The 26,864-nt window shown below is 46.4% G+C and overlaps 1 protein-coding gene across 2 annotated transcripts; it reads right to left on the bottom strand.

Moving 5' to 3' along the window:
* POU2AF1 (POU class 2 homeobox associating factor 1) lies at window positions 1–26,864 on the bottom strand. Of its 2 annotated transcripts, none has more exons than XM_005579572.5 (5): window positions 26,751–26,864; window positions 6,484–6,614; window positions 5,433–5,475; window positions 5,083–5,348; window positions 1–2,229 (listed from the first exon to the last, which is right to left on the bottom strand). In XM_005579572.5, exons 1-5 carry the CDS (start codon window positions 26,764–26,766, stop codon window positions 1,915–1,917), a joined length of 771 nt encoding a protein of 256 aa, XP_005579629.3. In that variant the 5' UTR covers window positions 26,767–26,864; the 3' UTR covers window positions 1–1,914. The 2 variants fall into 2 exon arrangements, with proteins under 2 accessions (XP_005579629.3, XP_073871279.1); XM_074015178.1 differs by having other exon boundaries at window positions 6,484–6,715.

The raw sequence follows: 26,864 nt of genomic DNA on the forward strand, positions 1-26,864 counted from the left end.
AACTTTCTCCAGAGTTTTTATTTAAAGTGGGCAAAGAAAGTGTGTCAAAGAAACTGTCATTTCCCAGAAAAGTCCATGACTTCTACATGGATTCTACCAGCTGAAGTGTCTGCTTAATAGTGACGACGATGCTATTAGCAGATGAATGTGCCAGTTCCCAAGGTACACGTTCACTATCAGGAGCTAAGCATCCCTGCTAACAACTCAGTCTCCTACAAACCTGATGTTTCTTCAGCAAAACAAATTAAAAGTAAACCTAACGGTACTTCTGGCTGAGGCTCTAGAAGTCCGCAGGAGGGAGGGTGTTTGGGTAGAGGGGACCTTGACTCCACAGAATGGTGGGTTATGGATGCTTTTAAGACACTAAAGAAACCCACATGGTAAAAGGCCAAGTGCGGTGGCTCATGCCTGTAATCCCAGCACTTTGAGAGACCAAGGCGGGCAGATCACAAGGTCAGGAGTTCGAGACCAGCCTGGCCAACATGGTGAAACTCCATCTCTACTAAAAATACAAAAATTAGCCAGGCATGGTGGCATGCACCTGTAATCCCAGCTATTCAGGAGGCTGAGGCAGGAGAATCACTTGAACCTGGGAGACGGAGGTTGCAGTGAGCCAAGATCATGCCATTGCACTCCAGCCTGGACAATAGAGTGAGACTCCATCTCAAGAAAAAAACAAAAAAAAAAAGAAAGAAAGAAAGAAAAGAAACGAAACCCACATGGTAGCACTAAGCCTAGGCAAGGACCCATCACCTTTAGGCTTCATGGGGTCTTGGCCTCCACAGCACCAGCAGAGGGCCTAGAGGTGAGACAGAAATGGTCAAACATGTCCTTCGCCCTGTTTACAACAGCCCAACTTCCCTTGCACATATCCTCAAGGAGAGCAGTGGTTTTCACCACTTCAAGCAATGCTTTCCTTCAGTTTATTGTTCTTCTTAATAACCAAGTAATCTGGAGCCAAGTCATTCCTCAGCCTTCCTCCTCCCTGCATCAAACTCAAGCTTCCTCCCACACCCCTCTCTCCAACTAAGACGCACAGCCTGTTCCCATCCCTCCTCTGTCCCTCTCTTCGTCACTGGCCTGTCCCCACCCACCCTAATGTTCTTTTTTCCCTCCCACCCACTCCCCACCCCTTACTACCCTGAGCCCCAGGCCTTGCGATTTTGCTGCCCAAACTGTAAATCTGGCTGATGCTGAGAAGAGCAAACAAAAGAGCAACTGTGGGAACTGACAGCTCAAGGACTCTGGCATCAGGGTAGGCCCTTGGCTGCCTTTCTCAGGAGGTGCTGTCAGGGCTGATCTTCCTGCTGGCCACCTCATACATCTTAAAATGACAAAGGGTGTGAGTGGCCCTAAGAAGTTTCAGCAGACACTGGAGAAAGGGAGCCTTTTCCAAGAAATGAAATGTGACAGAAATGAAAGCCCATGGACCACAGACTTGGCAACATTTGACATAAAACGTTATTGCTAAAATCCCCATAATTACCTCCCAAAATGGGACAGAATCGAAAAAAGAAGTAAGGAAGAGAGAAGAAGCGAGAGAGGAGGGGGAGGGAGGAAGGGAGGGAGGGAAGGAAAGGGAGAAGGAAGGAGGGAAGGGAGGGACGGAAGGAGGAAAAGGAAGGAAGGGGTTGGGAAGGAAAGAGGGAGGGAGGGGAAGAAGGGAAGGAGAGAGGGAGAGGAAGGAAGTGAGGGAGGGAGGGGAAGGAGGAAGGGAAGGAGAGAGGGAGGAAGTGAGGGATGGAGGGAGGGGAAGGAAGAAGGGAAGGAAGGTTTACAAGTCTACAATTCTAGCTGTGTGTAGAAAGTGTAGTTTTCAAATAACTACTCCAAACAAGCTTGAATTCGGGGCTCAATTCCAGGCTCATTTTCAAATCCCAGTTTCAGGGAACAGGACTCAGGTGGGAGCCACCCCTAAAAGCCTTCCACAGAGAGAGTGTGGTTGAGCGCGTAGGCGTCGCTATCCTCTTCCTCCAAAAGCAGCTTGTCGATGGTCAGTGAGCTGGTGGCTCTCCTGGGATCTTCCATGTCCTGAAGGACTGGCTCTGGGATAGAGATGGGGAGCTGGACAAACTGGGGCCCAGGTAGGGCTGGGGCCGGGGGCTGGTACTGCAGGGTGGAGGTGGGTAGCGTGGAAAGGGGCTGAGGCCACGGGAAATAGGTGAGGGGTGCCTGGTGCTCTGGGCCCTCCAGCGGAGGCCCCACTGCGGGCGTGGCGGAGCTTCTTGTCTGTGACAGGGAAACACGGGACAGAGGGTTAGCAGCCCTGGGAGACCCACCCACCCATCCTTGCCCTTAGAGGGGTCTCCATCTCCCCCTTCAACTCTGCCCTTTCCTGGTTTCTCACTTCATGGGACTCCACCTCCTCCTGCTCAAAGTCTCCCCCAAGGGAGAAGCCAGGCAGACCCCCAAGGAAGAAGCCAGGCAGACTTCAACCGCAGCCCCAACCCTGACCCTTCCTAGCTATATGTCTTTGCTCAGGCCACTTCTTGCTTGGAAGGCTCATTTTTCTCATCTACGAAATAGAATACAAATAGTAATGAACTCATTGGGTTAAGCCAATTAGAGAGGATTTTCCAGGTTTCGTTGAATACAAAATTCATTTCTATTTCAGAGATCTTAAAATGTGAAAAATAAATGCACCTTAAAATCTGTGAAAATACATGTTAAACCATAGCCTGGCAGCTGTATCTGGAAGGTGGCCACTACCCTGCCCAGACACAAAGACAGTCCAGGCTCCACACAACAGCTTTGGAGGTCCCCATGAGCCAACACAGTTCTGTCGCCTCTAGTAATGGCCAGCATGGGGAAGCCTGGCCATCCCCAGCTGGGGGAAGCACTCACTGCTTTGTCAGCAAACTTGGCCTTGCTTCCTGCTGCTGCCTGGTGCCTTCCACATCCTCCTCCTCCTCTGTCTCTGAGCTGATCTCCATCGTTGTCCCACTTACGGGCACCCACCATGACCCTCCAAGGGTTAGAGTCCTTCTCCTGCCTGCTCTACGAGTCATACCTCTCACCTGCACGGGCGACTTCCCTCACAAACCTCAGGTCAGGCCTGCAACAGAGGCGGGGCCTGGATTCTTAACTTCCCTTTCACACTTGAGGAAAGCAGATAGAAGAGGATGCTCTTTGCATGGATTCATGAGAGAGATGCCAAAATCTCTCCCTACCATCCCCGTCTCTCCTGTCACATATTGCTCCTATTGTCAGTGTGTCTTGACAGCAAACTGTTAGAATCATTTAGGGCAAGGCTTTTCTTAACCTCCTGCAGATCTTGTTACAATACAGCTTCTGGCACAAGAAGTCTGGGATTTTGCACATCTAATCAGATCTCAGGGGACTCCAATGTGGCCAGTCCAGGGACCAGAGTTTGAGTAGCAAGATTTTAGGGTGTTTTTGCATAGAATGATAGAGCTGGAAATGGTCTCAGAGGCCTTCCAGCCTTCCAAAATCCGGACTGAGGTGTAAGCCAGTGGTCCCTATCCCAGTGTCCTGAAACCAGACAGAATCCGGGAAAGCCTCATTATTCCCAGCTTTCAAAAATCCAGATGGAAATTCTACATTTCCCAGTCATACACCTGTACAAATCTATTGCAACTATAGGTTTATTTGCTGGGGAATAGAATTACATCCACTCAGCACCACAGCAGGTCTTATCTCTGCTGATCAGGAGTGTGGACTTATAGCTCTAGACAGCTTTGATGAGTTAATTCACAAAATGGCAAAACAAATAAATTAATTCTTAATAAATACCGTTTGTTTGATATACAGAACTTTTCAAAGCAAAACGTGGGAATGATGAAAAGGGATAAACAATGAAAGGAATCCTTGGTAATGAAATGGCTGGAAACCATGAGTCCTCCACCCACCACCCTCTCCCCAGGCTCCCTGACATGGAAATGAGGTGCCTGGGAGAGGGAGTTGGATTAACTCCTTCTTATCTATCATCATCCAGCCTCCAAAATTGGTTTGCTGGGTAGCAGGTGGACCTGGGATGGAAGGGCTCCTGCAGGCCTTTCATAGAAGGTGCTTGGAGGCAGGGGCAGGTGCATCAGGATGACACTGGACCCTGGAGGGAAATGGAGGAGACAAGGTGGACCAAAGCAAGCTCCACCATCGAAGGTGGGCTCTGGGACTGCTGAAGGCCAAGCTCTACTTCTCACGGTTTCCCTGGACTGGAGCTGAATACAGCTGTAACCACAGGTCTTTTTGCCCTTGAACACTTGCAAAATTCCCATTCCTTTAGTCAAATAGGCACCATTAATATAAATCTATTTCCTCTCCTTCCTTCACTCCCGGGGGAAGAGGCTCTTCCTTTCCCATCAGGCCCTTAGATAATGTTAGCAGATTTTGATATGATGATAATAACTAATACATATTAGTGATTTCTGTATGCCAGACACTGCTAAGCCCTCCACATGTATTATTTCATTTGATCCTGACAATGACCCTTTTCTTGGTATTCCCATTTTACAGATGAAGACACTGAGGTTCAGAGAGTTTTAAGTCACTAAACCCAGAGTCACATAGCTAATAAGTGAAGGGGCAGGGATTTGAACACAGGCAATCTGACAATAGAGACAGAACTTTAAAAAATCACCCCACAAGTGGGTCTGACGCCATCAAAAATATCACCTGTTGTTCAGCCTAGAAATCTTCTGTTAAGTCCCATTATTAAGTGAACGATCACTCCCTAAGTTATCTGAATAGAAAGGAAAGCCTGGTTCCAACACAAGACCCCATGTAGATCTCACATGGTACCCCATTCACTAAAAACTTCAACTCAACACCAAGACTCACTGCTTGCAGGGAAGCTGGGGAGATTTAGAACAGGGAATCAGAGAAGACCTCCCCAGTCCTGAGGAGCAGAAAGGATGACAAGAGAGGCTGTGAGACATCTTTGTGAAAGATATTTCAGCAAATGAGAATCAGAGCAGGCCTCCGTGGAGGACAAGGCAAGCTTTGATGACCTGATTATCCTGAGAATCAATAGCAAGGAAGATCAGGGTTGGCAACTCAGCGCTGGTTCTAAAAGGGTGCACTCAGCATGGGCGGGTGCAGCTCTGCCTTTGTGTGACGTACCGTGACATTGGTGATGAGTGGCGGAGAGGCGTAGGTCAACACTGAGGAGGGCCCCACCACCGTGTAGCTGGGGCACACGGGCTGCACATACATGTCAGCTGAGTAGGGACAGCTGACGGCTTCATGGGGCACATACTCGGTGTAAGGTGTCCATGGGGCCAGGGGCTGGAGGGTGGCCGGAGTGGGCTGGGAGAGCCAGCCGGCACACAGAGCACCCTCCTCCGTCACTGCAGATACAGAGCCTTCCATGTCCAGGCAGGAAGGACCTGTGGGAAGAAGGACATTTCAGAACTGCAGATGCCACCCAGATGAGAGGCCTGGGGGCCACCAGGGCTACGGGGCACTCTTACCCACTGTGGTGTAGGTCGCCAGGGGCTGATGGGGCAGCACCACCTAGAGGGGAGAGGAGACCAGGGTCAGTGTTTAGCCATTGCCAACTGGCCCTGTGCAGGGAACTTGTCCAGAGGGCCTCGGGGCAGGAGAGTAGAAGATAGGAAACTCTCTGGTTAGAACAAAACACCCCACCCGGTATCCCAACCATCACCACCTACACTTGAGGGATTTGTGTTTCCATTTAGCAGGAAGTCTGTGTGCTCAGGGAGCTGGTGTCTTCCTCTTCTCAGGGTGAGCCCCCAACTCACACCAGGGTATATGAGTCATTCGCTCACTCAGGCCTTGACAGTAGCTGTGTTCAGTGGGCCAACTGAGCCAGTCCCAATCCCTCATCCCGGTTGCTCCACCCTGGCTCTATGCCTGGCAGCCTCCACCATGCGACCTGCACTCCTTCCTGCCTGATCCCCTTGGTCACCTCCCAACCCGTCTGCCTGCACACACACGCACACACTCTCACACACACACACACAAACACCACTCTCACATGCACACACTCTTACACTCTCTCTCACACACACACACACTCTCACACACACTCTCACACACACTGTCACACACATTCACACATACACTCTCTCACACATACTCTCCTACACTCTCACACACTCCCTCATACACACATACTCTCTCACACACGCTGACACGCACACACACACATTCTCTCTCACACTCACACACACTACTCTGTCACACTCACACACACTCTCACACACGCTCACACATACGCTCTCTCACACATACTCTCCTACACACTCTCTCACACACTCCCTCATACACACATACACTCTCACACACTCTGACACACACACACACATTCTCTCTCACACTCACACACACTACTCTGTCACACTCATACACACACACTCTCACACACTGTCACACATACGCACTCACACACTCTCTCACACACCCACACACTCCCTCACACACACATACACTCTCACACTATCTCTAACACACACATTCTGTCTCACACACACACCCTGTCACACACACACACACTCTCACCGCCGTAGGTGCAGGCGCTGCCCCGCTGCTGGCGTGGCCTCGCTTCCTCCTCAGCAGTTCCTTCACTGGCTCCTTCACGCGGACGCCCTGGTATGGCCGGGCCGGGGCGGGGGCTTGCTCCGGAGCTGTGGCTGTGAAAAGCAATGTCCCTGGAGCCCATGGTCCTTCTCAGATGAGCCCGCACCCCAAAGTGCTCATCTCCTCATGGATCTGTCTGCTCCCCTAAGTCGTGCTTGAACACAGAGAATCACATGACACTTCCTAGAATGCTTCTCCAGCATTGTCACTCCTCCTACTCCCAAACCTTCTGTAGGCCCCCTGCACCCAGACAACGAAGGCCCATCTTCTTATTCTAGAATTGGGCAGCCTTCAGAATGAGATCCGAACCCATTTTTCTCACCACTTTGCACACTCTCTACTACACAAACCCTGACTCCAACCAGAAGGTCTGTCTGTGTTCTCTACGTGTTCCTGCGTGTCTCACCTCCTCATCTGTGGTTGAGGTTTTCCACGGTCAGAATTCCCTCTCACTTCTTCCAACCTCTTGACTCTTGCTGACCCAACCCAAGTGCAGCTGTCCTGCTTGACCCCTGCAGCCTGAGGAATTTCCACATTCTACAGCCTCTCAAACATTTCCAGATCTGATTAGTATTCATCAGGTGGCAGTAGGGGACAGTGGGAAGGGCAGGGACTCTGAGCCAGATGGCACAGGCCTCAAATCCTGCCCCTGCCACCACCTCGCTGTGTGTTCCTGAGCAAGTTCTAAACGTCTCTGTGCCTCTTAATCTTCAGTTTCTTTGTCAAAGGAATATGGAGAGAAGTCACCTGATGTGGCATATTGGTAGAACAGTATATGCCTCAAATAAACACAGCATAGACATTCAAAAAATTCAGTTATGTGACAGTTATTCTTTTTGATGGAAGTGTCTTATACCCACAACTAGATTATAAACGTCTCAAGGGAGTTCTTGTACCTTATTTCTCCATATCTTCCCAGTGGCATGCCCATCCGTTTTAAGCTCAGTTGATACTTATTGATTAATCTATTGGGTGATTCTTTAAGACATGCTGCCATTTGTCTTCCCTTCACCTCTCCTACACCTTTAGGATGAAGGCAAGTGGCTCCCAGGTTCTCGGTGACTTCCACGGCATGGGACAGTTACCCAAGGGTGATCCATGCCAGAGAGTGTCCACCTGCTGCTGAGGGAAGGTTTCCTTCCCCTCTTGCCATCAAAGCCAGGAGACCAAAGCATTGACCCAAGTAAGAGCCAGTGCATAGGGCCCTTCCTGGCCTGGGAGAGCAATTGAAAAGCAGCCGTGGCTGGGAAGCGACAAGCTGTCCACCTAGACAGCCTGTGGCCTAGGGGCCCTGGGCTCTCAGAGAGCAGGCCTGGGTAAGCCAAGAAATACTAGCCCTCAGGACTTCCACAGGGAGCCCATTATTATCCACCGATAAGGGCCCCAGGGACCTGGGCTCTGAATCAAAGTCCCGGAAGCCTAGGTATCTGTTAAACCCGGATCTCCAGCGCTGCCCTGGTTGAACTTTGCTCAGTAAATACCCAGCTGATAAGGTCCCATGCCTGACTCGGCACCAGACCTCCCTCCAGGCTCCAGCCACAAGCGAGGCCTGGCCTTGAAGCCCAGAAGGCAGAGAGAAGCTTGGGCAACAGGAAGTGGGAAGAGGCAACAGGAAGTGGGAAGTGAGCCCCAGGGGCAGATGATGGGGGTCAGGAATCCCAGTATCACAAGTGGACTTCAGACCCATCCTCCAAGGTCCCTCAGCTGGCCAGGTAGCAAATCAACCGGGAAATGATGCAATGTGCAGGTACAGGTCCTGCTCCGGGAGAGTCTGATTCTAGGGGGCTGATACGGGCCTAGGAATCTGTATGCATAAAAATCTTTCTTGGGAGGCTGAGGTGGGTGGATCACAAGGTCGGGAGATTAAGACCATCCTGACCAACATGGTGAAAGCCCATCTCTACTGAAATACAAAAAATTAGCCGGATGTGGTGGCAGATGCCTGTAATCCCAGTTACTTGGGAGGCTGACGCAGGGGAATCGCTTGAACCTGGGAGGTGAGGTTGCAGTGAGCCGAGATCGCACCATTGCACTCCAGCCTGGCAACAGGGTGAGACTCTGTCTCAAAAAAAAAAAAATCTCTCAGGTAATTCTGAAAATATACTGGGATTACAACCATTGATAATTCATTCCTAATTTAACATAAGCATCTCCCGATAACATCCCAATAGCAGTTTCATTATCCTTATTTTAACTTCCCCAGTCTGAATAAGAGATCTCTACTGGTGTTCATTCATTCTTTCAAATATTTCTAGTGCCTAGGAGTACAGCGCTGAGCAGGACCCATGCAGCCCCCGCCCACGCAGATCTTGCAGTCTAATGGGGAAGACAAGCAACAAAAGTTACCAGCAGATGAATGTGTCACAACTTGTGAAATTCAGGCTGCCATGGGAGTGTCTAGCCAGGGAACCAGCCTGGTTCTGTGGTCCGGGGCCACCAGTGCACCTCCACCTTTGCTCTGAACACCAATGACAGTAGACTTGAGAGCCACACCTACCTGTATTCAAATCTGGGCTGTCACTTACTGGTGGAAAGTTCTTAGATTTATTTAATGTCTCTAGGCTTCAATTTCCTCATTTGTAAAACGGGAATAATAATTTTTCTCTCACACAGTGGTTGTGAGGATTAACCGAAATAATACATGGGGAGCTCCAAAGGCCATGTCTGGCATAGGGTAGATGCTCGATACATGTGGTTTTAATTCTCTTCCCTCCAGCCTTTTCCACCTTCCTTTTGGGGAGATATTATGTCAGACAGCTCTTCCTCCTACTGAGGCTAACTTATGGTAACTCGCGTCGTATTTCCCTCCACTACCTTCTAATGAAACTCACAATTCTTAATCCATTTACAGTTGTCTCATCTATAAAGTGAAGATCATAATGGTATGTATGTTGTAGGGTAATTTAAGAATTGCATGTGAAGTGTTTGGAATAGAGTTTGGCACAGAGCATTTAATACATGTGCACTCCTGTTATCATGAGTATTAGTAGTAATATTCCTTTCCCACATCTGAGGAGAGATACCAGGTGCCCCCCAGGGCTGAAGGGACTTCTCATTCCTTCAGCTATTTCTAAATGACATGGTTTTAGTCCCCCCACGTTCCTTCTGGGTGAGTCACTCTTGCACAAGTTCCATTTGCCACTTTCCCTACTGCTGGGTGGTGCCCAGGGATGACCACAGGCCCCAGGTACGATCTGACTTGTCAGCAAACAGGGCACCTGCCCTCCCACACTCTGCTCACTCTTTCTCAGGCTCACCCCATGGCCACATCAGCATTTTTGGTTTTAAACTTTGTGAGTACATAGTCAGTGTATGTATTTATGGGGTACACGAGATATTTGGATACGGGCATGCAATGCATACTCATCACATCCGGGTAGATAAAGCATCTGTCCCCTCATGCATTTGTCACTTCTTTGTGTTATAAACAATCCAATTACACTTTCAGTTATTTTTAAGTGTACCATAAATTATTGTTGACTATAGTCACCCTGTTGTGCTATCAAATACTAGGTCATATTCATTCTATCTAACTATATTTTTGTACCCATTAATCATCCCCACTCCCACTCCCCCTGCTGCCCTTCCCAGCTTCTGGTAGCCATCATTCTACTCTCTATCTCCATGAGTTCAACTGTGTGAACTTTTAGTTCCCGCATACAAGTGAGAGTATGAGAATTGTGTCTTTCTGTTCCTGGCTTATTCCCTTCACATAACGTCCTCCAGTTCTGTCCATGCTGTTGCATACATCAGTTCTGTTCAGTCATACCCTGCAATTCACACTTGTCTTCAGTTGGGTTCCCAGCTATTCCTTAGGCATAAAGTACAGTCTGAGGCATTGTGTACTCAAAAGAAATTTGGGAAATGGGGTTACTTGGGGGTCTGAGCACTGTGGTCACCATCTTAATTCAGCTGAGGGACAAGAAGGGCTCAATCTCATATGCACATAGCTCAGACCATCTCAGAGACAGGTGTATGGCTCAGCCCCCTCTCGTTTGCATGTACACTTCTGAGGAAGGGCTCAAAGACCTGCTGGTCCCAGTCCCTCCCAGAAAGTGGACACACCACACACTTGGCTGGAAGGGGACCAGCTGGGTACTTCCAGGATCTTGTCAAGAGAGGGCTTCCTGCCTCCTACTGTTTCTAAATCAATTAACAAAGAGCGCTTGGCAGAGGTGCTGTGGACAGAGAGTATCACCCTGTAATGTCTGGACTTCCTTGGAACGCAGTGTCAACAGGTGTGCCCTGGCACAACAGACCATATGTGGAGCAATCTCTAAGTCCCCACCTCTTCCTATTGCCGTTGCAGGACTCCCACAGCTCCCAAGGGTCTCCTGACTGCCCGGCATGTGTCCACAGTCAGCTGCCAAGGAAACCTGTAACTGACTCCAACTGAGCAGGTAAGAGGGAGGGTGCTTCTCAGAGTGACTTTGTAAAGTGCTCATGAAACATCAGAATCTGAAGCCTCAAGACGATTCGAAAGGAGCCCAACAGCCAAGTGTTTTTGCAAGTTGAAACTTGTAGTTGGTACCTTTCACACCAACCTATGTGCAGCAACAATAAACATTTTTAATTCCACAGTAAACACCGAGCTCCCTACTGCCACCAGCATGAGAACAGAGCCCACAAATACAAATTTGGGAGAGGAAAAAAGTGTGTCTAAAATCACGATTGCCTCACCTTGGGGCACCCGGATCCCTGAATTAACTTTAAAACAACTAAATTGTAATACGTAAAAGAAATATTTTTAACTTTTTAAATAAATTTCTTAAAATAATAATAATACATCCAAAGAAAATAAACCAGGAGATTGAAATAATAAGATAGAAACCCAATTTCCCAAAGTCGAGTTCTCCAGAGATTTTAATAACCCCCCAATTAACTTGTAGCTCCAGGTAGTATAACCTCAAAGCCCGAAGCTTTCTCACCATTAATCCTGTGGTCTGAGGGCCTTTTAAGTCTCCTGTGGGTATCCAAGAGTCCATCACGGAGGAAAATCTTTCCACCTTAGCATGAGCCTCTCGGCCCTGATTGGAAATCTCCTTTTTTGGGCTGAGAAGTTCACCATGTTGCCTTTCTATACCACTGGAAGTCAAGCCAATGGAGTTTGAGGGGGGGAAAAATCATTTACAGAAAAACCATCAATTTGGCCCCTATAAGGGCTTCCCTTTTCCAAAATGAGCAATGAAACAAAATCTGTAGGTATAAAAAGTCAGCAGAGACGATTTCAGTTCCCCCTGCCACACACCCAGACATGCTCTACATCACAAAAATAAGAGTCCTGCAGCTGCTGTTCTGCTGGAGAGTGCAGAGCATGAAAACTCAAGCAAACTGGTCACCTCAGCCAGCAACCTGGCTGCACGTGGACATTTGCGCCTGCTTTGCACCAAGCTAGGAACATATGGAGTGTCCTGATTTAAATAAATATGGTTCTCCAGTTCCTTGATGAAAGTATAATAAAATATCACCCAGGAAATATGCAAAATTGTCAGCACTTGTTTATTTAATGACACCTTGCAGACCACATTCACACCACAGTGCAGGAGCTACTCATCTAAGGAGGTAAGTCCCTCCTGATGGCTCTGAGCTAAGCAAACACCTAGGGCCTGGTCAATGGTAACTTCTCTTCTGGGGTAACTTTAAGACAGCCCATGTCAGAAGCCAGTCATTCCCTATAACAGCCTCCAAGGCACCCTTGAGAGAGGGCCCTTCTCCCAGCCATTGTCCTCTTGTGACATCCCATGAGCTGCCAGGGCCAGGCACTGGAGTGGACAACAGTTAAGACAGTTGCTCTAATGGTGAGGTGGGCTGCAGGATAAGCATGCATTTCCGTCCCACCATCTCACCTACTGAGAGTACCCTCCATTCACAACTGACTGGTTGAAACTTGAATCGGCAAGGCAGCACCACAGTGAGGGATGGAGCAGAGGAGAGGAATGTATCTTTCCTTGTTAGATCAAGCCTTGAATCTGGAACTGCCCATCTGATCTAGGATAGGAATAACATGGGAATAATCTGTAGTTAGGCAGCTGGAGGAGGCAGCTGAATATCCAGTTGTTTGTTCCTTGATTTAAGCATTTTCTAATTTGGGCTTTTCAAGACCAAAGAGAGCCTTATGAAAAAAATAACTTTTCCTGAGACCATCATGTAAGGACCACTTTCTTGGAGGATGGACTCTTCAGACCCCAGCATTAGTTTTGTATTTGGAGTCAGACCCAACTGCCCGAGTTCCAAGGCTCATGGTAGCCTGGGGTGCAGCCTACATGAGTGAGAGTAGCCCTAACAATGGATTCATGAGAGACATCACGGACAGTCAAGAGGAGCTTTCTGGAAAATTCTCACCTTTACTAACCAGTGGCCCTCATGATACAAGGGATTCCTTTATGAAGGACATTGGAGAAAGGGAGTGGTTGTTAGTATCAAGCCTGAAAAAGAAGTCACTTGGTCAATTTTTTAGGAACTTACCTAAAAAACAGGTAAACCTTGTAGCCACACAAGGCCATTTTGAAAGATAAAAACTCCTAGCCCAGAAGGACATGTGACACACTGTTAATAGTGACACACTATTGATCACTCTAAGTAACCACCGGAAATATCTTATGCTATTGAATCTTCAGTGTTTGTTTGTTTTTCTTTTTTTAAAAAAAAAAAGAAAAAAAAAAGACCCACTGAGAAGAAATATAATTTTCTCTTTATTTGTAGCAAAACTAATTGAACAATAGGAATTCAAGACTATTGCCAATAAACTTGCCCTGGCTTCTAACTGAAAATCAAGTCACAATAGTTGCTGGCACCTGTCACTTTCATATAAAGAATTCTTTACATTTCATAGAAGAATTAGCTGGGTGTTGTGGCAGGAGCCTGTAATCTCAGCTACTCGGGAGGCTGAGGCAGAAGAATCACTTGAACCCAGGAGGCAGAGGTTGCAGTGAGCCGAGATCGCACCATTGCAGCCTGGGCAACAGAAGCGAAACTCTGTCTCAGAAAAAAAAAAAAAGAGTTGTTTACATTTTCATGTAAAGAATTTTGTTTGTGCTTGTGGTCCAAGGACTTCTAGAGAACATTAACTCCAGTTGGCTAAAGGATTATTCACATCTTTAACTGAAACACTAATGTGGATGCTTTTCTTACGGTAACGGTCTGAGTCAGTTTTCAAATTTGTTCTTTCCATTCATGGACAATGGCTGATATTTTTCCAAACAGGAAGAAAGAAGTTGGGGTTTGGTCAAAGGTTGAACTTGACACACTACAGAAAGGCTTTCCCGCTCATTTACACTACATTGTGGTTTACCTTTTGTTGTTGTTGTTTATTAATGTAGGCCAACAAAGAAATCCCATATGCATGTAAACGCAGGCTTTCCATTCACTAACATTTGAGCTGAGAGGACCCTGCAGCCAGGAAATACAAACACGTCACTCATATATCCTGCAATCTGGATAATACCCAGGACAGAGGAGAAAAAGACAGCAGGGGGGAAATGGTGGCTTTAGAGGTGACTGGAAGACATGAGAGAAAGAGGAACCATGATTGAAGTACAATTTGATGTTGCCTGCAAGGCTGCTGGACAGCCGGGGAAGAAGTTGTAATGTCTTGCTTGGTAGGCTGGGATGCCTTTATCAGATCACAAAGATGGTGGCTGACCTCACATTCTCTGGTCTGGGTGGAGAAGATAAAGGAACAGACAGTGGCATGTGCCCTCCCTGTGTCCCCCATTCTAAAAGACTATCCCTTCCCATCAGCCCCAAAGAGCTCACTCATTAACCATAGGAAGGTCCCCTGGGACAGGCTGAACCAGGGGCCACGGTCATTGAGAATTTCCCCAGGCCTAGGCAAGCCACCAGGACCTAGAAAGAGCAGCCCTGACAATGGGACCCAGGGGACACTCTTAAGGTATGTTGGGGGTGACAGCAGAGGGTTGTTCAGTCTTAGAGCCACAGAGCCCCAGACCAAAGTGGTCTAGGGTCGGAGTGATTCCTACTTAACGGACATCATAGCCAGCAGGGAATGGACCCCCAGGGCAGTCACACAGAGATCCCTCTAGGTTGTGTTAGGCTGAAGTCAAGAGCCCGCTGACCCACAGGAGACCACCCATCTCCACCAAGCTCAGACCTGAGCATTTACACCCTGAGGCCTCAGGATTACCTGGATTGTCCCTAAACTTCTGGGTGTCCCACCCCACAACCGCAGGTGGGGGCAGCCAAAGGCCTCAAGTGCAAGAGGTTTCCACGTGGCAGCGGCCCTCTAACCCTTCCCTCACAGGCACTACTCCCAGAGATCCTTTCCCCGGCACTCTCCGTACCTTCCACACCACATCTCCCTTCCTCTGAGCCTCCTGCAGATCAGGTCAAGCGCAAAAGGCTGTTTGTACCCATTCTCTGTTCCCAGGGACTCAGGTCTGTTGAATGAATGGGTGGCAAAGGTCCATGTGTTTCCTGGTCACATTCTTAACTCTCCGGAACTCTGAAATCACCACACTCCTATTTGCATGATGTTCCATAGAGATTTTGATGCTAATGATTGCAGATGGGGCCTCACTACAACGTATTCCTCTTCCCCTCCCTTTCTTTACCGAGAAGGAAAGAGATGCTCAGAGATGTTCAGTGACTTGCCCGAGGACTACACTTATAAATAACAGTGTCCTCAACCAAGCCCAGGACCTGTGATTCCAAGTGCAGTCCACTTCCGCCTCACTGCCTGCCTCGTCCCTGCCCGGGCAAGTCCCGTTTATTTCTCTGAGTGACACTGCAGGTCAATCATCAAATGATTCCTGGCACCGTCCTAACCCTCCTTGCTCCAGTTAAAGTCTGGACTTGGACTACCCTGATCCAGTCTCCCTCAATTGCCAATTTCCCCAAGAAATGCTGTTGCCCAGCCAAGAGAGGAAAGATCAGTCCACGAGAACCTTGTCAGCAGCCTTCTCACATGAGGAGTGACGAGAACTGAGAGACCCAAACAATTCCCCGCAAGGTTTTATTTTTGGTATTTTTCGACTGAAATGACAGCGGACAGGTCCACCTGAGAAAGCAGCTGCATCTGCCTGCCTTTTACAGAAACTGGGGTCACCAGAGCAGAAAGGGTTCCCATCGCAGATACACTGTGTCCCAGGGTAGGGGACAAGACCAAGAGACCCCTGGCAGAGCATTCACTGAGCAAGTACTTGCTGAGCAGAACAGATGAGGTTCTTGCCCTCTTGGAGCTTACAATCTAGCCTAGTGGGGTACACAGACTTTAATCAAATAATTGCACAAACAAATTTAGAATTACAAAGTGTGACAGAGTTGCATCTGCCTCAGAACTGAAGTGGTTCTGTCTTGTTTGGATAGTTTCCACCTACACCTGGTTTAGTAAGGCTTGAACAAGCAGCAAATTGGGGCCCCAAGTCTGTAGAGACTGTATAGAGAAGAGTGCAAGAGATATGACTGTTCTGTCTCCAATACAGAGGGGCTGGTCTGGGGCCAGAGGCTCAGGCCACACCATGAGCAGACCCTTGTCCCAGACACTCTAAGTGACAGGTCCTGAGCGAATCCTAAGGGTGTGTCACTAGCTGGTCCTATCCTATCTTGGCTGATTGGCCCACCAAGAGAAAAGGAGTCCAGGGAACTCAGATTCTAAAATGGAAATCAGCAGGTTTCAGAGCTTCCATGCTGAGTCTCGAGCGTGACTTGCTAAGATTCAACTTTGCAGAGGCTTTTTGTGCCAGGCTAGAGCTACCCTTGATGAAGTCATAACCTGCCTCCACCTAATTGAGGGCACTCTTCAACCGGGAGGAGAAGAAGAACGCAGTGCAACACTAAAATCCTTGTCATTGAGAAGCAGTGTGGTATAGTTTGGGACTAGACCTAGTTTAGAGAGTCTGCTATGAAGACTATACTTTCAGGGATCATTTCTATAGTTTGTTTAGAAAGTCTGCTATGTTGTTTATCACCTGTGTGACTCTTGGCAAATCACTTAACCAGTGTGTGCCTCGGTTTCCCCATCTGCAAAATGAAAGTAATAATATCCGTCTCAAAGGGTTATCATGAGAACTGTAGGAGATTAACACAATGAAACACCTGGTGCATAATGTGCTCCCAACAAACAGCCTTTTCTCCTTTGATCTCAGCCAACAATCCATGGCCCATCTGTCATCGGAGAAGTAGCCTTGGCACAGTGACCTAACTTGCCCCCATTCAGCTACATCCTGATACTGAATGTCTCTGTCTTCAGCATACCCAGGGCCTTCTGCTGCCTGCAAGGCGTGTCTCTACCTGCCTTCACTATGCTCCTGGAATTCACCTCTCAGGTACCTGGAATCCCCAGGCAGCAAGATACCCCCACTTAGGAGACAGGGAGGCCAATGATGCTGCAGAGGAGCTGGTCAAAGACGTCGCTTTCATACAGCAATCCTAGACAGGAGATGCCAAACCCTGGAAATGGCCTTGTATAAAAAATACCATGAGCTGAGCAGAAGACTTCTTTCTTCAGCAGTCACCAGAAGATTAGGTTTGCAGCAGATTTGAGTTTTTAAAGGATGACTAGAAATGAAAACCTTGGATATTTGTGAATGGCAGTGAGTAGGCTGCAGACAGAATATGATGGCATTCCCTTGTCCTGACCTCAGATGCAGCCCCATAAGGAACCTATACGTATCGCCTAAAGGCCAGGGACACAGCCATGGCTGAGGCTGTGTTGTAGATACTCCTTCAAGGGGGCTAGAAACCTAGGAGCACATATCGCATATGGAATAGAAATGTGGCAATGGGCAAGGGAGGGCTCTTCAGTGCCCATAGATGGGAGTTTAATCACCTTGTAGAGCAAAGCAGATTCCTGGATTACATATTTGGCATTGCCTCAGCTCTGCTGAGAGTGGGGCATCAGAAGGAGAGAGAAAGGGCCTAAACAGAGCTCCAGACCTACCGTCCCAGATCAGAAGGTGAATGAGGAGAGTCTACCTACCCCAGTGGCCACCCCAATTCTATAACAAGGCAGCACCCCAGTGAGGGATGGAGCAAAGGAAAGGGCTGGCTCTTTCCTTATTAGATCAAGGCTTGAATCTAGAATTGCCCACCAAGCTAGGATGGGAATAACCTGTGGGTAGGCAGCTGGAGGAGGCAGATGGATATCCGATTTTTTGTTCCTTGATTCAAACAATATCTAATTTTGGCTTTTCCAGACCAAAGAGAGCTTTATTGAAAAAAATTAACTTTTCCTGAGACCATCACGTAAGGACCAATTCCTTGGAGGATGGACTCTTCAGACCCCAGCATTAGCTTTGTATTTGGAGTCAGACCCAACTGCCCAAGCTCCAAGGCTCATGGTGGCTTGGGGTGCAGCCTATGTGAGTGAGAGTAGCCCTAACAATGGATTCATGAGAGACAACACGGCTGGTCAAGAGGAGCTTTCTGGATAATGTTCAGCTTTACTAGCCAATGGCTCTCATAATGCAAGGGATTCCTTTATGATGGACATAGGAGAAGGGGAGTGGTTGTTAGTCTCAAGCCTGAGAAAGAAGTCACTTGGTCAGTTTTTTAGGAATTTACCCCCTCCTTATTCACAAGAGACCCACAAAGACTGAACACATAGTTTTCACAGCTTCAAAGTTTGATGAAGACCAATGCAACATGTTTCACAGCCACTCACTGCCACTCTCTGTAACCAGCTAGCAGGGATCTTGCTAAAAAGAGGGGTAGATTGGCCAGGTCAGGGGGATCCAGCTGTGATCTGAAGAACCCTGGAATATAGTTGTGGTGCGTGCAGGTGCCAACAGAGTGAGAATGGCAGGGAAATGTGAGGGAACATGAGCAATCAGAGCTCCAGATATTCCCCCAAAACTGCACCATTTTTGTTCTTATACTGAAGTTCTACACTAGATTTGAATAAGGGAGTTTGTAACAAAAATGTTATAGATATCAGCCTAGATATCTTTGGATTTTCTTCCCAGTGCTAATATTTTATGTCCTAAGATACATCTGCACACCCCAGGATCTAAGCCAGAAGTCTGATTACCATCTATTCTTCAGGATCCAAACCCATTCTATATGTTCCATGACATCTTCCCTGATTCCATCGTCCCCACATTCTGCTGAAGATCATTTATTTCATTGGTTGGTTTCTCTAGCTGGAAATAATTCCATTATTGGATGGATGCCTAGAGGGATGCATACCTGCATGGGATGATGAAGAGATGGTTGATTTTCCTTCTATTCCTTTCCTTTCTGAATTGGTGTGCCTTTCATCTAACATTAAGACTTGCTCCTATTGTCAACTCTCTTGCCTCTCTTCTTTCCTTTCCTTTCTGTCACCTCAGCATTTCCTAGTCCTGGAAAGTTTTAACAATGTCCTGTATGCTTGCTCTCTTCCAGTGAAACGTATGGCTCTTTTTAGTGGATTAAAAAGTAATTTAATTTAAGACTGGTCAAATCCTTTTTTGTCCCAGCACCTGGTCTGAGAATGATTCTGGTTTATAAGTTTTTGGTGACCAGCTCTTCCCAGAAAGTGGTACTAATGAAACTGTTACTAAGAAAAGGAGGCCACACATTGTTGTTTCAGTTTTCGGTATCTATTTCTTGCATATTTCAAGTGTCATTCTGCTCACAACTGGATTACAAACACTCAGTCCAATCTTGTGAATTAAAAAAAACAAACACAAGTTTGCCAGTCAGTACAAGCCTTGCCGCCACCCTACCTTACAAGGTCGGTAGGAAAATTGTGACCCAAGTTCCAAGTTTGATCACAGAATGGTCAGATTAATCATCAGAAGTAACCCTGATCACTAACCCACTACAAGTTGTAAGACTGGAGATATGTGGCCTGCCATTTCACAAGAAATGCAGAACTCAGAAGACATACAAATTGTAATCTAAAATTAGCCGGCATAACCTTTGTCTTCAGAGGTAGATTGTGACAGAATGGGAAAATAATAACAGCAACTAATATTTATTGAGTGTTTACTTAATGCCAAGCACAGCAGAAAACCCCTACCATAATCCCGTAAAGTAAGAGTCACACCCCTGGTGCATCATTATAAAGAAATGGTGGCAGAAGGAGGAAAGCGTCACACAACCAGAAAGGCATAAACCTAGGACTCAACCTCAGATCCACCTGCCCCAGAAGCTAAACTGTAACTACTAAAGGCAAAGAAAGAACAGAAGTGTCACTCTCTAACTCAAAGTTAAACCCTACTCTCGACGTCTTACTCTCCATACCCCACCTAAACATACACACACACACACAGACACGCAGATATGAAGGAGCAGTCTGACTTTTCCAAAGTCTAGAAAGTTCAGAGTGAAGGAAGTGCCAAGGAGGCAGAAGAAGCCTTGGCTCCCAGCAAAGGCTGCCTGCCACATCCGGCTCTCTACTAAAACTGCCCAGAAAACAGTAGGGCTGGGTTATTTGGGGGCAAACTCTAGGTCCTTCTCTGAACCTTTTATTGTAGCTAAAATGTCTTCAAAGAGTCCCCCAGAGGAGGCACAGCAGCAAGCAGAGCCTTATTTTCTTCAACAAGTAAGCTGAAGTAAATGTTAAACAATCAAAATGAGTTCTCATGGTATGAACTACCGTCTGCAGGCCTCATTTTGCCATTGGTCCCTTATCTGACATGGAAGGCCTGTGCTTTTACCAGGAGTACCTCCTAAGCACTGTGAGAGAGACAGGCACTGTGGCAGGCAGACAGGACAGCTTAGCAGGCCAACACTTGAGGTCTGTTCAGATGAATTTTGCTTTGTGGGAGAGTTATTAACTTATTCTTCATGATTCAGTTTCCTCATCTATAACATGGATCTTACAATAGAATCTGCTTCATGGAGTTTTCATGAGGATTAAATGAGATAATGCACTCAACGCATAGTGAAGACTGGCAGTTGTTACACTCAACATCCGCCTTCCCTTCCTTTCTAACAACCCCTGCATTATGGAGGGTGGCAAGGTGCCCGGTTAAACAATTATGCTGTTCTCCCTTGTGGGTAGAAATGGCATCAGATGTCAGCAGAAGTTGCGTGTTGGGCAGGGAGAAGGGGCAGCGATTGGGAGGCATGATCTTTTGCTGTTCCCTTTTCTTCTTCTTTCTTGTCCGAAGATGTGATGATCACAGATGTGATGGCTGGAGTTACAATGGCAACTGTGAAAAAAACCTTGAGGACAAGAGCCACATGCCAGGGACAGCAGATTAGAAAGACAGAAGGAGTGTGGGATGATGTTGGCACCGTGAGACTCCATACGATCCTGAACACCGTACTGTGGACTTCTTTTATGTGAGAGAAAGGACACCACTGTCTTACTTAAATCTATGTTATTTCAGGTCTCTTCACCAGCAATCAAATGTAATCCAGACTGATCTAACAGAACATTTTGTATACTGCATAGCACCAAATAAGTTCTCCATCCCCCAAAGATGTTTGTTTATCACTGATAAACGTATTGAGCATTCTTCTGCTCTTAGTAATGCCCAAAGGTTTATTAGAAGCCATCCATTTCAACCTCCAGGTCAGCAGTTCTCAGCCTTCCCCCCTGGGAGGCATTTGCAGCTCCCCTCCGATGCCCAGGACAATTTAATCAGAAGCTCTAGGTTGAGATCCAGGCATCTGTGTTTCTTAAATCTCCTCAGAGAATTCCAGTGTGTGGCCAAGGTGGAAAAACGCTACCTAAGCAGACATAAGAATCCCATCTATCAAATTAAGGACTTCTGATTTAAAATGTGTATTTATTTTTTATATAAACACTCAGGAAAACTCAGCAATTAGAGCTGGAAAAGAACCTCAATCAAGTTCAATCTCTAGGAAAATTAGCCAGGAAAAGGCAAGTCCATTCCAACACTAGAAGATCTGAGACCCCAAGTGGTTAGGTGGCTTGCTTAAGGTCTCCCACCTAATTATCTTTAGAATGGAAAGTAGAACCCTGGCTCCTGCCTTCAAGGACAGTGCTTTGTCCCCAGCATCACACAAGCAGGACAAGAGTGTTTCAGAGAAGGCCTCCCCATCCCAGGTAGGCTCACTTTTGTCAAGCAGTTCTACAAAAACGAGAAAACTAGAGTGTTACTAAGCATTTCGTAAAGGTGAGAATTATGTTAATGTTCATAATCAGTTAGCCAACTTTGGTTTGGTTGGCTCAGAATAAGAAATTGGTGAACATCTTCATTAAGAGGGAAAATAAACTACTTTAGAAAGATGTCAAAGGGGGAAAAAACACTTACTTTGTCATGGGAAAGTTAAAAGCAAACATTTACAAGACTTCTTTATGAATTAAATGTCCACACATTTAATGAACAAGTGTAGGCAAACTTGAATTTTTTTTTTTTTTTTGGTTCCTCATGAAAGAACGGAATCTCAAGTGTGAATTGGAAGAGAGCTTTCAAAACTTCTGAGTCAGTAACTTTGAGGACAAATCTGGCATTTTCTTTAGTAAATAAATGTAAGGGGCAGTACGTAAAATATCCATCAAGAGCATCATCTGCTCTTTTACCAATTAAATCTGCGTGTTTTGTTGGCGTTTGTCCTTTATTTCACCTCCAGAAGGTGCATGTGAATTCGTGTCTCTCTTTTGGATTCTACTTGCCCTTAACAGCAAGAACTGATTAATTGGCCAGGTGTGGTGGTTCACGCCTGTAATCCCAGCACTTTGGGAGGCCAAGACAGGTGGATCATTCGAGGTCAGGAGTTCGAGACCAGCCTGGCCAACATGGTGAAACCCCATCTCCAATAAAAATGCAAAATTAGCCAGGCATTGTGGCCTGTGCCTGTAATCTCAGCTACACAGGAGGCTGAGGCAGGAGAATCGCTTGAATTCGGAGGCAGAGGTTGCAGTGAGCTGATATTGCACCACTGCACTCCAGCCTGGGCGACAGAGCAAGACTCCATCTCAAAAAAAGAACTGCTGAATCAATGGAATCAACTTGGTAAGAAGTAAAGGTGCTCACTAGGCTTATTAAATAAGCAAAGGTTGTAACATATAATAGAAATATTAGAGGTTGTCCAGAAACCTAAATTCCTTCCCATTATATCTTGTGCTTAAATTTATGTGGGAGACAGGCTTCCAAAAATTGTATGTATAATACACATTTTACTTATCTTTAACTGCCTCCCAAAAAATGCTGGCTCTTTAGTGGAACCCTAGAGTAAATCTGGAGAGCAGAGTTCTATGTTGATGAGAATTTTAAGGCCTTAATTTTTCTGTTTCCTAAATCTCTGCTCTGTTCAAGTTGTCTGAAAGCAAAGGCATATCCATGACATAATAATTGGATACGATTTATTTCCTGTTTCAAGGTCAAGTCTACAGGACACCAAGACAATGAGCCAGTCCAAAGAAAATCAGTCAAGCCTGCCTTGGATTAGCATGTAGATTATTCCCTAATACAAACAACAACAATAAAAAGCAACTGTTGAATTTGTTCACTTTCTAACAAATGGAGTTCAGTTTATTATACACAGTCCTATCACTTTTAAGGAAGAAATTCAATTAAATCAATTTGGGGCATTGTCCAAATTATTTAATGAATTGGCTGCAAGTTTTATTTCCATTGGTGTTGGCATTGTACAACTCCAGGATACTGAGTATCTTAAGGAAATGAATGCCTGAAGAACCAAGCAAATCATCTGAGACCAGAGGTTGGCAATGTTTTTCTATAATAAGCCAGAGAGTAAATATTTTAGGCTTTGTATGCTGCACAGTCTCTATCACAACTACACAACTCTGCCGTGTAGCAAAAGCAGCCCTAGACAATATTCAAATGATAAACATAGCTGTGTTCCAGTAAAACTTTATTTACAAATGGGGTGATAGGCCTGATTTGGCACAGAGGCCATAGTTTGCAGACCCCTATTTTAGATCCTTGGAAAACTTTGCAATATCCTATCACCCAAGAATATTTAGACTGTGGCTTTTTTATTTTTATTTTTATTTTTTATTATTTTTTTTTTTGGAGACGGAGTCTCACTCCGTCTCCCAGGCTGGAGTGCAGTGGCGCCATCTCGGCTCACTGCAAGCTCCGCCTCCCGGGTTCAAGTCATTCTCCTGCCTCAGCCTCCCGAGTAGCTGGAACTACAGGCACCCATAAACTGTGGCTTTTTAACTATTCTAATCAAAGTGTGGAAAAGGTTATACGAATTTAACATAACACTGATCACTCAAGATGGGCCCACAGGAGGTTTCCAGGACGGAAGGTACTAACTCACCACTATCACTACTTAGCAGGAAACTTGCTATCATTTTACCTACATTCTCTACTTTAATTCTCACAAAAACCTTGGGAGGCAGAATTAGAATTCCCGCTTCCCAGATGAGGAAATGAATGGAAATTTCCTTCTCACAAAAAAGAACTAAGTTGCACAGTCAACTTTCAAACCCAGACCGGTCTCCCTCCAAGGTTCCTGCTATTTCCACTACTAGCTGGGGAGGGATAGTAATGCTTCACATCTACACCTGACCAGCAGGTCCAAGTCCAGAACCCAGGGAGAGAATCTACAGATGGAGTGACTTCTTCATCCAGTTGGCCCATCAAGCAAATCTCACACCCATTGGTTGGGGCTTGAAGATTTCTACTTCTCTGTGCCAGCAGTTCTGGGCTTTGTCACGTTATGCTCTAGTCTTAACCAAAAGCCAGGGTTCACATTTAGTCCACAAACTAGGGTCATGGGCTAGGTAGGGAGGAGGTAACATTCACAAAGTGAATGTTTTCTTAACCCTTTCCAGAACCCCATAGTACAGTCATTTCAGCTCATGCCTCGAGGGTGTTTTCTGAAAAAAGAAAGTGCCCTTTCAGCACTCTTGGTGTCTGATTTCAAACCCTGCCCTTCCACCGGGTGATTCTAAGTGGGCTGACATGCTGCCCTGTTTTTACTGATTTTCCCACAGGGTTTAGTCACCCAGGTGCCTTATCTACCACATACTTGGGTTCGGGCTAAGGGGATGGGTCCAGAGCCCAGGGTCTCTCCTACTCTTCCTTTAAGGCTTAAAAGACAATTCAAGATAATTTTGATTCGTGTTCATCTGAACATGGGGAAACATTCACCCCAGTTATTCCATTGATGAGCTTACAATGTGGTCTCCCTTACAATGGAGTTTTGCTGTATCTGACTGGTCTCCAGAGTGTGAGCAGGAAGCATGCCCTCCAGCATCCCCTTTAAAAAAATTGGGGGATAGGCACGGTGACTCACACCTGTTATCCCAGCACTCACCGAAGCGAGTGGATCACTTGAGTCCAGCCTGGACAACATACTAAAACACCATCTCTACTAAAAATACAAAAAAATTGCCTGGGTGTGGTGGTGGCGCCTGTAGTCCCAGTTACTAGGGAGGCTGAGGGGACAGAATCACTTGAACCCAGGAGGCAGAGGTTGCAGTGAGCTGAGATCGCACCACTGCACTCCAACCTGGGCAACAGAGCAAGACTCTGTCTCAAAAAAAAAAAAAACAACAACAACACACACACACAAAGAAAAAGTCTGTTCATCTCTTAGAAGGAATTAGAAACGAAAAAATGTAGTACGGAACCAAGAGGGGAGAATATGGCAGACTGTGAATGCAGGGAAGCAACGCATATCTCAGAGGCTGAGAGGCTGATGCAGACAGAGCAATGAACATGACTTCAGGGGCACCTCACTTACTAAGGGTAGGTCCTCAGAGTGGGTATGATTTTTACCCCCACTTCACATACGAAAAATCTAAGGATTGAGAAAAAGGAAAGTGACTTGCTCATAGAAGGCAGGAGCTGAGGCAAAACTCCCTCCAGGGGCTCACACAAAAATCAAATGATGCAGCCCTAAGTGTAAAGACACACAGATGCTTAGGAGCCCCCAGTAAAGAAATGAATGCCCACCTGCTCTCATCCACAGAGCATTCACAACAGGGTCAGCTGCCATGGTCCCATGAAAGATAGGCTGCCGCTGCCCCATTGCCTGTTGGTAAGAGTTGCATGCCAACCATTCTTGAATATTCCTAGTTATCTGGGAAGGAGTCCATAACTCTCAAACCCAAATTAAAGTTCATTTCCCTTTATTTTTAAAAAAATGGATCTTACTGATACCAAACAATGGTGGGTCTTCACAATCTGAGAAATTTTGAAATCACTCTTCTGTGTTACTTGTTAATCAGCTTAATTCCAGAGAAATTTACATAAGATATAAAGCAAAAAGAGTAAATTGGTGATAAGGTGACAGTGTAACATTTTAATCAATGAAGTTATATTTTCAGAACTTTAATGGATCCAATTGAGTATCTTTCCATAAAATAAACATACTCCCTAATTTATCTTTTTCTGTAAATCTAGATTCTCTTATATTAAGTTTGCTTGAGGCACGGCGTACTTAAGTTAATTAAAAGCCATTTTAAGGAACTAAGAATCTTTAAGAGAAAGAGCAATTTTTTGTCATTCTTCTTGCTTGAGGAAGTATAGAACTAAGCCCCAATAAGGTTCAACTCTCAGAGCTGATGAGTTGACTTCGTTTACCTCATGAAAAGAATGTTGTAAATAATCTGTATTATTTCAGTTATTAGTAAGGTAAGTCACTGTTTGGTCCACATAAAGAAAAATAAAGTTCACAGTTGTTCCGTCCAACTTCAGGGATAAAAATCAAGGCCAAAGATAAACCCACTGCTCCCTTTGCAGTGGGATAGACAAGCCTTGTCACAGAGGGGGAAAAAGAATGACGAAAGGCAAGACAGTGGAGCGAGTGAGGACACGCTTCACCAAGCCAGGTCTCCACTCCTCCCAGGGTATCCACAGGAACAAGTCACGCCCTGGCAGAAAGCTAAGTCACTCAGCTAGAAACAGGCCCAGGGAATTCAACAGCAGGCTGAAGAGCCACTACTTATGGAAATAAAGCCCCTCCTGTAAAGAACTGCATGGCTTTTCCCTCCAAACACCAAACCCATCCCACATCTGGCTTTTGTTGTGTGAATCATAAATTGCCCTTTCTTCACCACAGTGATTCATGCACAGAAGCGGAGGTACCCTGAGCCGTCCCACCTTGGAACACTAGTTCGTTCCCCTCCAGCCTGGAAAATCAGCATCACCTCTGACAGGCTAGTTTCTCCACCAGGCTCCATCCCGCCCACCTCCCCGCTCCCCACTCCCGGGCTTGGAACCTAGACCCCCTCCCCTCTCCCCCGTGACCCCATCTCCTCCACCACCAACTCCCCAATTCCAGGCCAAGCGGTGATCTCCCGGCCCTGCTGGCGCTGGCTTGGGTCTGACAGCCACAGCCAAACCACTTACGTTTTTGCCAGAGCATGGCCTGTGACAGGATGTTGCCTTTTCTCTTTGAAGCCGACAGTTTGGCTTCTTTAATGTGAGACCGGGGTGTGTTTTCCTCCAGTGGAGCCACCGCTT

Source organism: Macaca fascicularis, chromosome 14 (assembly GCF_037993035.2).
Source record: "Macaca fascicularis isolate 582-1 chromosome 14, T2T-MFA8v1.1".
NCBI lineage: Eukaryota > Metazoa > Chordata > Mammalia > Primates > Cercopithecidae > Macaca > Macaca fascicularis.